Source organism: Vulpes vulpes, chromosome 4 (genome assembly GCF_048418805.1).
Source record: "Vulpes vulpes isolate BD-2025 chromosome 4, VulVul3, whole genome shotgun sequence".
In the NCBI taxonomy this organism is placed as follows: Eukaryota; Metazoa; Chordata; class Mammalia; order Carnivora; family Canidae; genus Vulpes; species Vulpes vulpes.
The window spans coordinates 133,945,165-133,961,217 of NC_132783.1; the positions used below are offsets into that span (position 1 = coordinate 133,945,165).

The window sequence follows — 16,053 nt, forward strand, 5'->3', positions numbered from 1 at the left end:
TCAGAGCAAGCATGTCATTTGTATTTTTGTATTCCACCATACTTTTCTTTCTAATTAAGTTTTACTTAGCCTTAGTGTAGTGTGGCAATGTTCCAGTGCAGGGTTCTAGCAGAGTTGCTCCTGTAGGACTGGATAGTAAATACGGAGGCTTTGTGAGCCATATGTGATGTCACAACTGCTTCACTCTGCTGAATGAGAGCTGCCATGGACAGTACAAATCAATGGGAGGGCTGTGTCCTGATAAAAGTTTTATGTAATAAATTACATAAATTTATTTATGTCTGTTACCAAACAGACACTGACCATTGGTAATCGTTTGCCAGGCTCTGTGGTTTTTGTTTTTCTTTTTTTTGTTTTGTTTTGATTTGTTTTTAAGTAGGATCCATGCCCAGCATGGAGCCCAATGTGGGGCTTGAACTAATGACCCTAAGATTGAAACCAAGAGTTGGATGCTTAACCAACTGAGCCACCCAGGTGCCCCATATATTCAAGCCCCATGCACGTTGGGTATAGAGATTACTAAAAAAACATAAGTAAACTTAAAATACAAGTGTTCCTCCCCCCCCCCCCCCCCCCGCCCCCCGTAATCTTTATATCCAGCTCAGGACACTGAGCTCAAGGGTCACATGCTCTATTGACTGAGCCAGTCAGGCACCCCCTTGCCAGGCTCTGTTTTTAATGCGTGGAAGAAAGACAAATTTTCTGTCCTTCAAGATAACCTCCTTTACCTCCCAAAATGACATTACTGGTGGTAATTAAGTATGAAAACTGTTAATTTATTGTTTCTTTCCATAAAGTGGATATTCAACTGATAACTGATTCTATCCTGGAATTTCTTTTCAGGTGAAGATTTACTGTTTTTCCCTTGAAAAGATTTCAGAAGTGAGGTAGTGGATGCCTTCCTAAGGTATTCTTCACTTCAGCATCTCTATTCTCAAGCAAGGGAGAGAAGGGCCTTGCCCGAACTTGTGTCACTGTTTCAGAGCCGAATGCCCAGCCAGCTCCTACCTATGTGTGGCCCCGGCTCCATCACGTTTCTATAGCCAGAGAGGAGAGGAAAAGTAGTACAATCTGGAGGTGGGAGTTGTTCCCTACAACTCTTTCTCCTATAAAATGCTACTGCTTATGGTCCTCTTTAAAGGAGAAATGGTATGACATCATGGAAATAATTGTGCTGTGTGGTAGGAGCAGTTTTTTCAGTTTTATGCCACTTTGATCCAAGAACCAGGCAGTGAATTTTAATATAATAAAACTTACATAAAAGTCTGTTGTGTGAAGAAATCTGCTGCTTTTTGAATTCTTCATATATTGTTTAATTGTTGAGTTTTCCTTAAAATAACCTGATCTTTGACAGTGCTCTAACTTGATCTAGAACAATGCTTCAACAGAAAGGAGAAAGACTTACTGAGTGCACACTTTGTGTCTAATAAAGTAGACCTTGTTTTGACCTCCCCAGACCCCATTGCTATTTTCATTTAATGAATAACCTTGGAGAGGTTACCTGGTAATGCTTGAACTAGCGACACTGAGCGATTGAATAGCAGTTGCAGCATTCAACTACAATTTTTCCTTTCTTATTTTAGCACTTGGAGGGGACTTCTTTCCTCTAACAGATAAAAACAGAATAGCAGGCATGCAGGAAATTCTCATGGTAGTGCAGGATTCAGTGGTAAAAGGGTATCTCTGCTTTCTTCTAATATTTTGGTATAACATATATATTCTCTTTTGGGGATAAAAAAGTTGGCCAATTCTATATGTTCTTAGAAGAAAGAAACCTAGTCCCATGTCAGCCAAGAAAGCACCTGACCTGCTGAAGCAAGATTGGCCAGTGGTCTCAGACACATCCCACCATTCAGTTCTTCCTATTGTTTAGAAACATGGATACAACACTAACTTCTGAATTTCGTTATCACCCAAAGGAAAGTTTAAGGGGTGGTGTTTGGTTCAGTGGCAATCTAGGACCAGTAAGTACTGACATGCAGCCTGATGATGACAAGGGTCCATGACTGGCAGACATGGCTATTCTTGCCCCTGGAACATGGAAACTAGTAGTTGCAAGTCTGTGTGAGGTATTTACTTTATGAAGTTTAATCCCAACTCTATGGCCTCCATTTTGTATTAACATATATTTACAGATAATGTTCCATTTCACTTTATCCAGATCAAGATGACTGACAGCCTGAGGTAATTTCCAGTTCATTCCAGTTCAGCCCCCTTGAGTCCCAGGACAACCTCCCTGGCTCTTGTATATTTTGCACAAATTTCCTGTGTTCTTTAACAGCACCAGCAAGGGAGTGGTATTATTATCTTGTAGGCAACCTTCAGAAGGGTCTGGATGGTATCAGTTAAATTGATATGCATACTTTTCAGCCCAATGTTAAAATTTACTCGTGGTGTACCAGTGGTGTGCTGTTACTCCCACGAGCATCATATGGGAATATGCAGTATTTTCCCACTTAGGTTTTGGAGAGCTTTCAGAAGATCACATCATTCTTCCCATTTCTGGCCTCATTGTATAACTTTTCCCATTAATGAACATTTGAACGATTCTTGTGTTTATAGTGATTACAAACTATTTTATGTTTTTGTACATGTGTCTTTATATTTGATTTCTATAGGAGGAATTAATTAATAGAAGTGAATTTGCTTGGAGGGTATGTTTTGAAAACGTAAAAGATAAAACCAGTTTGATTTCTATGATTCATGTTAACTTACACTTCCACCGATAGTGAATGCTGATTTCTTTAGATCTTAAGCCAGTACTGTAGAGGATATCAATTATGGTCTTTGCCAAGCTAACAGAGGAGAAAGATCAAATTATTTTAACTATTGAGGGATAATTATTATTTTTATTGGTAATTTGTATTTTTTTCCAGTATTTTTTGTATTGGTTCATCAGGACTTTCCATATATTACAGATACTAACCCTGTGTCTGTGATGCGCTTGGTTCTCCCAATCTTTGGAGTTGGTATATGATAGGTTTTTTGTTTTTTTTTTTAAGATTTATTTATTCATTTATTCATGAGAGACCGACTGCGAGGCAGAGACGCAGGCAGAGGGAGAAGCAGGCTCCTCACAGGGAACCTGACGCTGGATTCGATCCTGGGTCTCCGGGATCACACCCTGGGCGAAGGCAGGTGCAAGACCGCTGAGCCACCCACCCAGGGATCCCCCAAAGATTTTGTTTTTAAGTAATCCCTATACCTAATGTGGGGCTCGAACTCACAACCCTGAGATCAGGAGTTGCATGCTCTAGTGACTGAACTGCAGGGTGCCCCAAAGCTAATAACTTATTTTAAGGCAAATTTGCTTAGAACCATCCCCCAGAAAAAAAAAAAATTAAAAACAAAAACAAAAACAAAAAGAACCATCCCCCAGGTCAGGAGGTGGAACCTCGCCAGCTATCTGGAATCTTTTAAAGGCTTCTTCCCTACTGCGATCTCCCTTGCACCAGAGAGTAATCACTGTTCTGACCCAGTATGCTTCCCTCATAATTCTGTTTTGTTTCATTTTTCATTTGATGTCTTTTTAAGTCCCTTAATCTATAGGTCTCCTCCCCCAACTCCATTTGTCATTTTATCCCTTGCAAAATACTTGCTGATGAAATTGGATTACTGTCCTGTGGAGTTTTCTGAAATTTGGATTTTGGGGATTGTATTCCCATTGTGTAGTTTAGTGTATTTTTCTGACTTCTGTACTTCCCAGGTATGGTAGCTGGAGCTAGAGGTCGTCAGGTTCAGGTTTGTGTGGCCAACACTATTTCATAGGTGGTGGTGTGTTCTTCATCAGGAAACTCCCGCGTCTTTCCTTTTGTGATGTTAGTAGCCTTACTGGTCAGTCCTTACATCCTGTTTCCCTGGGATTGTGGAGTGGTGCCATTTTAATTCTTACCATTTCTTTATTTATGTAGCTGGAGAATTTCTATAAAGAAGAACTTCATGGTATATCATTACCATTACTGTTAGTATAGTTTCCAGAGGAAGGGTAGGATATATTCTACCTTTTATTTACTAATTTTCTAAACAGACTTGGTTCCCTAACCCTCTCCAAAGGTGACTGTTTAAGTGTTATGAACTTACAGAAATAAACATTCTTTTATCATTATCATTTTTCCTTGATGAGAATCCTGATTCTTTTTTTAAATTTAAATTGAATTTACCAAACATAAAGTAATAATACCCAGTGCTCATTTCATCATGTGCCCTCCTTGATGCCCGTCACCCAGTTACCCTATCCTCCCTCCCCCCCACCTCCCCCTTCTGCAACCCTTTGTTTCCCAGAGTTAGGAGTCTCTCATGGTTTGTCATCTTCTCTAATTTTTTTCCACTCAGTTTCCCCCCCTTCCCTTAATGGCCCCTTTCACTATTTATTCCAAATATGAGTGAAACTATGTAATTGTCTTTCTCTGACTTATTTCACTTAGCGTAATAACCTCCAGTTCCACTTACGTTGATATAAATGGTAAGTATTCAGCTTTTCTGATGGCTGAGTAATATTCCTTTGTATATACAGACCACATCTTTATTCATTCATCTGTTGGAGGACATCTAGGCTCCTTCCGCAGTTTGGCTGTTGTGGACATTGCTGGTATGAACATTGGGGTGCAAGTGTCCCATTGTTTCACTACATCTATATCTGTATCTTTGGGGTAAATACCCAGTAGCACAATTGCTGGGTTGTAGGGCAGTTCTACTTTTAACTTCTTGAGGACTCTCCACACTGTTTCCACATTGGCTGTACCAGTTCGCATTCCCACCAACAGTGCAAGACGGTTGCCCTTTCTCTACATCCTCGCCAACATTTGTTATTTCCTGTCTAGTTAATTTTAGCCGTTCTCACCGGTGTAAAGTATCTCATTGTGGTTTTGATTTGTATTTCCCTGATGACAAGTGATGTGGAGCATTTTTTTCATGTGCCTGGTTGGCCATGTCTGTGTCTTTGGAAAAACGTCTGTTCATGTCTTCTGCCCATTTCTTGACTGGATTGTTTGTTTTTTGGGTGTTGAGTTTGGTAAGTTCTTTACAGATCTTGGATACTAGCCCTTTATCTGACACGAGAACCATGATTTGTGATATGGAAAAGTTGGAGGTACAGCTTTAAGAAGGTAGAAAAAACCTCGTAGTTCTAAATTTAAATGGGAAGTATCAGTGTAAACATATGAAGCACTTAATTTGTTTCCTTTTGTGTTGTGGTAAAATACTAAATTTACCACTTGAGCCAGTTTTAAATGTACAGTTCAGTGTCCCACTTTGGTTGAGCTGGATCTGCATTGTAAGAACATCACGGTTCTAGATTACAGTCTCCCTTTACTCTTCCTTTAGCCTGAGCTCTTCAGGGAAATACATATTTAATGTTCACTACCATTCCTTATGTCATTGTCCCGTCATTTTGGTTGTCTTGCTCATTTGTTAGTAGATTCTTCAGAGAGGCTAACAGTCCCTGAGTGTTTTTATGCTGATGATAGTTTATCTGCAGCCCTTTATTTGAAAGTCCAATGGGATAAAATTCTAGGTCATATTTTGTTTTTTAGTGTGTTTAAGTATGTCCTTTGTGGTGTAAAGCATTACTATCAAAGGCTGATTGTGATAAGATTTTCTTTCCCTCATGAATGCCTTGTTCTGTTTGTCTGGAGCCCACAGAATTTCCCCCTTAAACTCCCCCCCCCCACTAATGTTACCACACTGTGTTTGGGTGTTGGTTGTCCTGGATCAGTATTCCCAAGTACATGATAACGTTCCTTTAATATGTAGTGTCAAATCTTTTTTATGCTCAATTTCAGGAAAATTAACATTTTAGTGTTTGTTATGTCCCTTTGTTTAGGTTTTCTCCTTTGAGGACTGTTTTTATAGCTCTTCACATCTGTCAGTTTTGCTTGGGTTCTTATTTCTCTTTATTGTTGATCTTTAAACCTTTCACTCTTCTCTTAAGATGTTATCCTATTTACTCACTGGAGGTTCTTGTTCTAATTTAGTCTTTTTCTGAAATTGTTTTATCTGAGTTTTAATAACCAATTTCTGAATTTCTTTCCTGATATCATTTTATCTTAGATTTTATGTCCTTTTCTTAAGGCATTTTAATTCATTTTGAGGTATTCAGTTACAGTTTTCACTGGTTTCCTGAGCACATCTCTCTGGTGTGCTTTGTTGTCTCTAGGGATTGTATTTGCTGCTCACGCTCTTTTTCCTTATAATGGTGTGTGGGATTTTACCTAGATCATCTTCTGTTACCTATTTATATATGAAATTACTTGTGCTGTTTTACAAAGGATGTGCGTCAGGGTAGCTTTTCTAACTATTTATTCTCTACACCTTCCTCTTCTGTTTGGGTGGAGTGTAAGAAAAAGGGCAGCTTACTTTCTGAGATCTGGGTCTGCACCTCTGTTGATTGGGTTAAGGTGGGGGTGTCCTGTGGCTCTCAGATGCCCTGTTGCTTCATCTACTCCCCTTGAACAGATCCCAATACCAAATGGGTCCTGTTGTTAGTAGTTTGTCCCTGTTTGTAAATTATGGGGGTTGTGCAATACTTTCAAACTTATACTTGGTTTTGTTGTAGATGTTTACTATGGTTTTTCCGTGTGTGTGTGGTGGTAGCAGCAAGCAGAGAAAGGGCGGGATATTAGGAGATTAAAAAATTATCACTGTTCTGCCATCTTGCCTGAATCTGCTGGGATAGGCCCTAGTTTTTATTAGTTTGGATGTAGCCTGGTTAGATTATGAGTCTATTTTATAGCTTCTGAATTTAGCCTCCTATTTACCTTAGGGTTAAAAAAATATAGTATGATGTAGACTTTGAAAAGGTATTTATTGATGTCTTTCATAATAATGTTTTTTCTTTTTGGTTCTAACATCATGAACTATATATATTTAAAGATTTTTTTTTAAGGTTTTATTTGAGAGAGAGCACGAGCAAGGGGGAAGGGAGAGGGAGAGGGACAAGCAGACTCCCTGCTGATCGCAGAGCCCTGAGATCATGACCTGAGCCAAAACCAAGAGTTGGATGCTTAACTGAGCCGGCCAGGTACCTCCAGCAGCCGATTTTAATCTCGTTTCAGATAGCTGTTTTGGGGGGATTGGGAGGAGGGTGTGTGGAGTGGTTTGCTGTAGCCTGTATGGGTTGAGTGGGCTGTGGCAGCTAAACTCTTAATATTAGTTAAGCCCTTTAGTGGTTGGATCTATCTGGCAGGGATCCCCCTCAGAGCAGACCATTCCTTGTGTGTTACTCCTCTGCCTTCCTAGGCTGACCCAGGTACCTGGAAAAATTAATTCCCCCTCTTCAACCGCACCCTCCCTAGCATTCTGAGGAGTGTTAATGGCTCCAATTCTGAGTGCTTCCTGCGTTTTCTGGGGCCCACTTTCTCCTATAATCTCCTTTCTCCAAGTTAAGACTTTTGGTGGCATTCTTCAGAACTCTCATTTCATACCTCATTTAGAGATAATTGTATCCCATTTCATTGCTCTTCAGTTTGGTTTTGGATCTTGTTGTACCTGGTTTGTAGTCTCCAACATTCATAGAATAGGCTGTTTCTATATTGTATCAAAACGTGTATTTCCTTCTTTGTATTTGGGATGTAGACAGAAGAGTTCTTTGTTTTTTAATAATTTTATTTATTTATGAGAGAGAGAGAGAGAGAGAGGCAGAGACACAGGCAGAAGGAGAAGCAGGCTCCATGTGGGAGCCCGATGTGGGACTCGATCCCCGGACCCTGGGATCACACCCTGAGCCAAAGGCAGACGCTCAACCGCTGAGCCCCCCAGGCATCTCTAGAGGGAAGAGTTCTATGAACAGATAAGCTCACTCTCTCCCAGAAGTTTTTTCCCCTAGTAGGAGTGAGCCAGTCAGAATCTTTCGGGTATATATGGAAAAAAATCAGGCAGTCAGTGGTGGTGTGTCCAGAGGAATTCTGTGATACAGAGGCCAAGATTAGGACAAAATAGCATTCATAAGGTTTCTAAGAAAAAGTATGAAGAGTTGGTGGAAGGCCACCATCTGGGAAAGGGAAAAGCGGGAGCAGCAAGGGAGTCTTAGTGGAGGGTGCTGGGCAAACACCCATGAACCCCATCGCTCCTCCAGCCTCAGAGGCCTGGTCATAGGCCGAGTCCATTCTTAGGTTTCTGTGAGATGCCGTCTTGCCTCCCTCCTTGTGCTACTCTAGGTGGGTGTCTGCACCTTAAAAGAGCCTAAGTAGGGATCCCTGGGTGGCGCAGCGGTTTAGTGCCTGCCTTTGGCCCAGGGCGCGATCCTGGAGACCTGGGATCGAATCCCACGTCGGGCTCCCGGTGCATGGAGCCTGCTTCTCCCTCTGCCTATGTCTCTGTCTCTCTTTCTCTGTGTGACTATCATAAAAAAAAAAAAAATACTTAAGAAAAAAAAGAGCCTAAGTAAACTAGATGCTTTTTATTTTACTCTGTGCATGAGGATCCCAGTTTACCCAAGCGTGGGGGGCGGGGAGGTGAGTAGCAGTTTTGAGAAAAGGGAGGAATTGTCATTATAAAGAAGTGAGAAGAAAAATCTGACAAGGAAACAATAGCCGAGTAGCATGGGGAGTCCAGTTGTGGTTGGAAATCATGAATTTCTGGCATTATTCTGTGTGGTTGTAGGATTTTCTCTAGGAATCGGAGCATAGGAACCAACATGTGGGTTAGTCGGGAGGAAGGATCCAGGACTAGCTGGGTTGAGGGTGCTGAGTCTGTGGGTTGGGTAGGGCTTGGCTCTACCATGGGGTCTAGACTGAAGAGAAATGGGGGTTCTGATGGGGAGAAAATGGACAGTTGTCAAGGGGTTACGGGGCTTGCTGAAATGTAGTGGGAGGAAGGGAGAGTAAGATCCAGAAGGTCAGGAAGTTGCAAAGGCATGGGATGTTTACGATTTCAAGAGGTGGAATGGTTTTAGACTGTGCCAGAGCCTCGGTGTGGCCCTGTGAGAGTTGTATTTTCTGTAGCCTTTGGACCGCTCACTCATTTATGTAATAGTTTAGGTAATAATAAACATTTCTTATTGTGAGATAATAGTAGGTTACTTTGTAGACCGGAAGAATTAAAAAAAACCCAAGTAGTAAGCAGAGTGTTTATTTTTTTAAAATTACTTAAAAAAGGTTGTTTACAGAGATGTGGATTTACATAACTTGGCGACAACATTTTAAAAATGTACAGGCTATTTCATATTATTGCACTTACTCTTCAATAATATATAAGGCATTTTATTTTACATAAATAAAGGATAATGTATAATATCATACAACAGGTGTGGTGCCAATTAAGTCAACCGTAAAATTAAATGAGATGTGTTTTGGAGGACAGAAATGAAACCCAACTACTTCAACCTTCACAGAATATCCTTGCAACTACGATTTATTTGTTATAACACATATTTACCCTCATAGCTTATTGTGGATGACTGATGAATCAGAAAACCAAAACAATGAAAGTTTTAGTAGGATGATATACCATTAGTGCTCACTTCAGGAAGTGTGGGAATTAGACTAATTAGAAATACTAGTCATGCCTTGAACACTGAGGACAAATAAGTAGCTTTCTATCTTAGGGTCAGAGATAGTTTAGCCTTTTGCTTTCTCCCTTAAATTCCAACTGTTGGCCAGGGAAACCTTCTTCTGGCAAAATCTACTGGAAATGATGACTTTAACATACGTTAGTGAGCAAAAGGTCTACCCTTGCACTCTTCAGATATGATGGTTAGGGACTCTCAGAAGGAGACCGTTCCCTTGCTCCAAATTGCTCTAGAAATTCCTGTCTGTTCACGGAGGACTGTGAATTTCTTACTAGTAGGCACAGCTGGAAGAGTGGAGGCAAATATTCTCTTACCATTAAGGCAAGAAAGCAGAAACCACAAAACTGACCCCAGGGACTTAAAAACAATCTAGCATGCACCTTGCATTGACTGCCTATGGTATCCTACCTGGAAGTGTAGTGAAAAGTAGAAGCTAAATTAATCAGGTCTTTCTAGCTAATTCTTGTACTACATTCTCTTTTGTATAACCTGTTTAAAAAAAAAAAAAATCTGGGCTCACACCAGCCAGATACTTCATTCTAATCTGAGAGACCCCTCGGGGCCAACTCTACGGAGGTTTACTGTAAGGGATTAGTCACTCGGAAAAACAATGTACACAGGTGACAGCTCAAGCAGCTCCACGATTGGGGGGGGGGGTGTTGTGTATACAGTGACCTCAGTTCTCTAAGCCATAGACTGTAGGTTATTGAAAGAAGTCTCCAGCATGAAACCTTGGCGTCCTCACGCACGCAGGTTCGGCGTCCTCACCCGTATTCCCAGGACGCGATCTGCTGGTCTGCGTCCCCCTGGGATCTGGGGTGTACGACACAGTTCTGCTTCTTTACCTTGAAAGAGTGACTCACCCGTGTTCCCCATTGTCTTCTTTTTTACATTTTGGTAAATGAAGCTGATGGAGGTTTGGCATTGAAGGAAACGAGGTGCAGCAGGGAGGGGAAAAGCCAGTTTTGTGACCGGGAACAGTGCACGGAATGGGAGCAGCTACTACGAAGTCCTGCTTTGGTGGGACAGCAGCCGGGACGAGTTGCACGGGCAGTGAGTGAGTCACAACAGTCTTCTGCAGGGAAACCATTTTGGCAAAAGGAAGAATTTGTAAAACAGGAAAACAAGACCCGCAAACACTTTAGTCACTGCAGAGCCGTCATTACACCCAGGTCAGGAAGAGCGGGCCAGTGCTTGGAGAGGGGAGATTTCATAAGCTTGTTGGGAAAGGGGAAAACCAGCCAACCAAAAATCCCCTAAAAGATGATTTTTTAAGCTCCGCCCTTCGGGTTGTAAATGTAATGCTTATGCTTATAAATCCAAGGATGCTAAAATGATTTCCAAAAATCTAGCTTAAATTAGTGTTTGGAGTGCATAAAATATAGAAATGGAAACCCAGTGACTATGGTATTTCTGCCCACCCTTGTGTTGACTGGTCTTGAATTCAAGCACTTATTCAAGACAAGTTCCAAACTAGATGCAAGGTGCTTTCAGAGCTGGAACTTTCTGCTCATTCCAAGCAGCAAAGTTCATGGCTATTTAGTATGCTTTCTCAGAACTGCATTTCTGTAAAATAGCCTTACGACTTACACTTTTAGATCACGATCAGCACTTCATGATGATCAATAATCCGCTGAGTTGAACTCTGCCATCCATACATTGCACATTTATTACACTCACTAAAAAATATTACTTTCTGTATTTTGCTTTTTCATTTTTGGATAATTCCTGAGCTCAGCCTAACTGTTAGGTCATAACTAATTTTTTCTTAAGTCTCATTTTCTTTTCACGGTAACGTACAGACCTACAGCTCCTCCCACTGAATGTGCCTAAAAGCATTCTCTTATTTACTTACAAAATCATATAAAACTGTAGTCCTTTATTTGTGACATTTGCGTTGCCCCTCAGACCTGGTTAAGCTCCCGAACTGCCAGGGATCGGTGGGAGAGGAGGCAGGAAGGATGCGAAGGTCTTAGGTAAATGTTTCGAATGAAGAGGGCATGCCACGTTTGTTTCCCCGTCAGTAAACATAAAAAGGAGGGGACAGGCGCTGGAACAAAACGGTCCCTCCTGGCCTGCGCGGTCCAGGTTGAGGGCCCCCAGAGGTCAGATCCATTGCCGCCGCGCACACAACAGGTCAGCTCCACATACAGGTAAAAACTTGGAGGTGTTTATCATCCTTGCCTGTGCCAATGTTCTATGTTGTTTTAGGAACCCAGTGTTTCAAGAAGTTCTTCTGATTTGCTAAAATAAAGTAAGGGAACTGAGAAAAAGGAGATTCTTGTTAAATTAAAAAAAAAAAAAAGTAAGAAGCAGCACTAGTGAGTATTACTACTGGTGCTTGTTTCTGGAAGAATTCCTGGCTTCCTTATTACCAACTGCACAGGCCCCTCTGGGACAGACTTCATGATATTCCAGGCATCAAAGTGCATGAGCCCCACCAGGGGCTTCCCATTAATGGCGAGAATTTCATCTCCAGCTTCTATTGTTCCAGCTTGCTCAGCTGCTCCACCTGCGAGGATAAATACAGAATAATGGTCGGGGCTTTCCTGGTATTCAGAATACATTTCAAGTAAGCTAAGGACTTAGATGAGAAAAATCTCTGATTGATATGCCCATATTTTAGGATAGGGAAATAGTTCTTAAGGCACACAGTGCATATACTCTTGAAAGATTTAACTACATAAAAATAATCAGATCTGTAATCCCCTCCTTCCTCCTAAGACACATAAGCAATGGACGCGAGGCTAAGGTATTTTCAGCGTAATCAACAATCCAAATGGCCAGTAAATGCAGGAAAATAGGTTCTACGTCTATCCAATATACCATGATCGCTAATCAGTGACGAGATTACTTACACAGCTTTCTGTGTAATGAGTTTAGGACTATATGTTTGTATGTGTGTGTGTTACACAGATTACACACTGATACTGTTAACATTGCTGTAATGTAACAGTATTTTACATATAGGATATACAGATTTTTATATGTACTGATATTATTAGTATAATTACACTTTTTAAAGAAAGATTACTTATTTAGAGAATGACTGGGTACGTGCAGGAGCTGGAGGAGAGAGGCAGAGTGGAGAGAGGGGAATCTTCAAGCAGACTCCCTGCTGAGCACGGAGCCTGGGACGAGGTCTTGAGCCGAAACCAAGAGTTGGACGCTTACCTGACTGAGCCCCCCAGGTGCCTCAGTATAATTATACTTCATTCATTCATTCATTCAACACAGAGAGAGGCAGAGACACAGGCAGAGGGAGAAGCAGGCTCCATGCAGGGAGCCCGATGTGGGACTCGATCCTGGGTCCCCAGGATCACACCCCGGACTGAAGGTGGGCGCTTAACTGCTGAGCCACCCGGGCCGCCCCTCAAACTTCTAATCTAATCGTTCAGCACAGGATCCTGGAGAGATTTTGGAGAACTGTCCAAGATCGTAAAACGATTATTCAAGTCCACGAAGAGCCCTGTGCCTACCACATGCTTCAGTGATCTGCACTGCTCTCAGCGTCACTTCCCTGAGGTCTAGTATTTGCAACTTTAACCGAATACGGTCCCGAGCCACGGGAATGCCCCTGACCGGCAGTGCTCACGGCCTCCCCTTCGCCTGGTGTGTGTTCACATCAGTTGTGGCTACACGGGTCCGGGGGAGGTTACGGAGGCTCGGGACACAGACCTCGGAGCCGGGCTGCCTGGGGGCAAGGCCTGCTCGGCCGGGCTTATACCTGGGTGACCTGGGGGCTGTTTAATTCCCCTGCGGCACGCGGACCAGGAGTGATGATAATAGTACCTGTCTGACAGGCAGCGGGGTTCCTGCGTGTAAGACACGGAGGCTGACACACAGGACAGCCTGTGAGAAAGAACGAGAACATTTTCCAAACGAAGGCGCAGTCGTGCACGGGGCCCAGCGCACTGGCTTTCCTGGCGTTACCTTTGTACACCCTCTTGATGAACAGGGGCCCGTCTCCAGCCACTGAGGACTTTCCTCCGTCCAGACTCAGTCCCAGCCCAGCAGACGTCTTCAGCACTTCCACACACAGCGCGTCGTGCGAAGGTACGCTTCTCCCTGCAGCGACGACATCCGCAAGGATGGCAATGACAAGGTCACTCATCACCTCCTCTCCGGTCCCCCAGATGTGTTCCCCTGGCACCCCTGAGTCCCATCTACCTTTGAAGCCAGCGTCGGGATGGGTGCCCCAGATTTGGAGCTGACCTTGTGGGTGTGTTCCTGCTGCACCTGCACCATTTGCTCTTTTTTTTAACATTTGAGAGCAAGCGAGCGGGTGTGCGCGTGCAAGCCAGTGAGCAGGGGTGGGCAGTGCCAGAGGGGGGAGGAGAGCAGCAGACTCCCCGCTGGGCGCGGGGCCCAAGTGGTTCCACACCGAGCTTGAGCCCAGCATCCCCAAATCAGGACCTGAGCCAGGACCTGAGCCGACAGCAAGAGCCGGGCCGCAAACCGACGGAGCCACCCAGGGGCCCCAGGCACGGCCCGTAAGCACGGAGGAGACTCTCGTGCCCGCGTGGACTGGAAACGCGCAGAGGCCAAACTGCCCTTGGCGAGCCCCACACCTTGTGGCTGTGTCCCAGCAACGTCACGCTCGGAGAGTCAAGTTGGGTTTCCTGCCGCCCCTGCCCGCCGACGGCAGCGGAGTGTCGCAGCCTGGCACTGGAAAGCCAGTGCCACACCTCACACCTGTGAGCACGGATTCCAGAGCTCCCGTCCTTCCCCCTGCTGCCACATTTGCTCCCGTCGTGTGTCTTCATCACACACCGGCCGCCTTAGCCTCCACGCAGGCTGAGGGGGGGGGGGGGGACGTTTCCCTGGCAACGGGTCCTGCCCTGCAACAAACTGGCACCTGCTGTGTGTGCTGGTTTGGAGCGGCCTGGCTAGGGGCCATCCCTGAGGTCTGAGTGGAGATGGTCAGCTCGCCTTTTATTTCTCTTATTTGCACGCTTTACCAGCGAAGGACATTAAGGAGGTGAGTGGACAGGTGCCCTGGGTTGTGGGGGGCGGGAGGGGAAGGACCACAGAGTAACCTGCCCGCTTTGGGCTGAGGCCAAGGTAGCCAGCATCCCTGCCTTTGAACATAAAGTTCAGTCCATTAGTGTGGTTTAAAGATCACTTCACGTTCCATGTGGGCCGGAGGAGCTGTGCTAACAGGAGCAGCAACTGTTTTTCAGTAGGTGATTTCACTTGCTCTTAAACAGGAAAACAGGCGCATTACAGTGGCCCTCAGCTCTGGCCGGATTCTCCTAGTGATGCTAGGCCTGGGCCCTCACCCCTCAGCGTTTATGACTTAATTGAGCTGGGGAATTTGCTGGGCAGTAGGATCTTAAAAAGCTTCCTAGGTGCCTCTCCTGTGATCCAGCCCACCGCATGGATGATCCAGCCCACCGCATCAGTCCCCACGTGGGCTGCTCTCCAGGCACATTAAGGGACACCTGCAAGGGTTGGGTGGAGCGCTGGGCAGGGGAATTGTAAGGAATAGAGATGTGAAGAAATGAAATTTAAGCCCTGCATGTGCTTACAAGTTGGTAACTCTGTAGAATCAGGTTCAAGGCCAGACGTGTTCTTTTTTTTTTTTTTTAGGCCAGATGTGTTCTGAAGTAGCACAGGAACACTTAATGATTATAAATGACAGGATAACCTTCCATATGCTGACTTCTTGAGTCTTAAGAACTCTGAAAGCTGTCGGGATTAAGTGCCAGGTGGTTTCCTATGACGCTAAGTTTCTAGGATCCCGCTGAAAGTACAGCGAGCGGTGGAGCAAAGGTGAGCCTAAGGTCTGACGACTGAAGATGTTTCCCGATATCAGGAAGTGCTTCCGTTTTTTAGAAGAACAAGAGCAAGACAACGGAGGAGAAGGCTGAGAACACTCTTGGCCCGTGGAGGCATCTGGACAAGAAGACTTGCCCATTTGTTCAGTGGAAATGTGTGCTATTTTCAGCAAAGCAATCACACACAGCCCAGGCCACCACGCAGCCGAGTGAACAGAGAGGAGTCCAGCTACCCTTGACTTTACTGGGGAGAGAGGTTGAGAAGAAACCAAAGGCCTCCCCTGAAGGCAGCGCCCTGACCCGAGCTTCCACAGGTTCTCCTTGCTCTCTGGGCTAAAGACATTGCTCCTGAACTCCAAAGGTGAGGACACCACTGAGGTCGGAAGTGGTTCTCTGAGGGCCGCAATCAGCCTTGTACCTAGTTCCGAGCAAATACCTCCAATGCCTTCCCAGCGAGCCCTGGGCTGACAGTACGGAGGGCACATAGGAAATCCACTTCTGAACCTCTTTTTATCAACTCCTTTTGGTTGACGAAGGCTACAGTCTCTGTTTTTAAGCATTTGTGCCCCTCCCCCCATTTCCTTAGGTTTTTCTAAAACAGGAAAGACTAGAAACTCTGATGGTTTCCAAGGACAAATTTCAGTTCTGGAATTTCTTTCTACATACTCTACATGATTCCCCTCATCACAAGAGTTCCGTGTTTTACTGGCTGACCGCGAAAGTCCTAAGAAGATGTAAACGTGAAAGGGCTTCCTTCTTAGCACATGT

General features: G+C 44.1%; 1 protein-coding gene across 9 annotated transcripts in view; it reads right to left on the bottom strand.

Moving 5' to 3' along the window:
• Window positions 1-9,050: 9,050 nt before the first annotated feature.
• PDZD2 (PDZ domain containing 2) overlaps window positions 9,051-16,053 on the bottom strand; it is a 357,195-nt gene continuing 350,192 nt past the window's right edge. For 7 of the 9 annotated variants that reach the window (XM_072757135.1, XM_072757131.1, XM_072757139.1 and 4 more), the window contains 2 exons: window positions 13,298-13,573; window positions 9,051-12,017 (listed from right to left, as the gene is read on the bottom strand). In XM_072757135.1, the coding sequence (XP_072613236.1) occupies window positions 11,824-12,017; window positions 13,298-13,573 (470 nt within the window). In that variant the 3' untranslated portion in view covers window positions 9,051-11,823. The remainder of the gene's footprint in view (window positions 12,018-13,297; window positions 13,574-16,053) is intronic. The other 2 variants (XM_072757132.1, XM_072757134.1) reach the window with 2 other exon arrangements.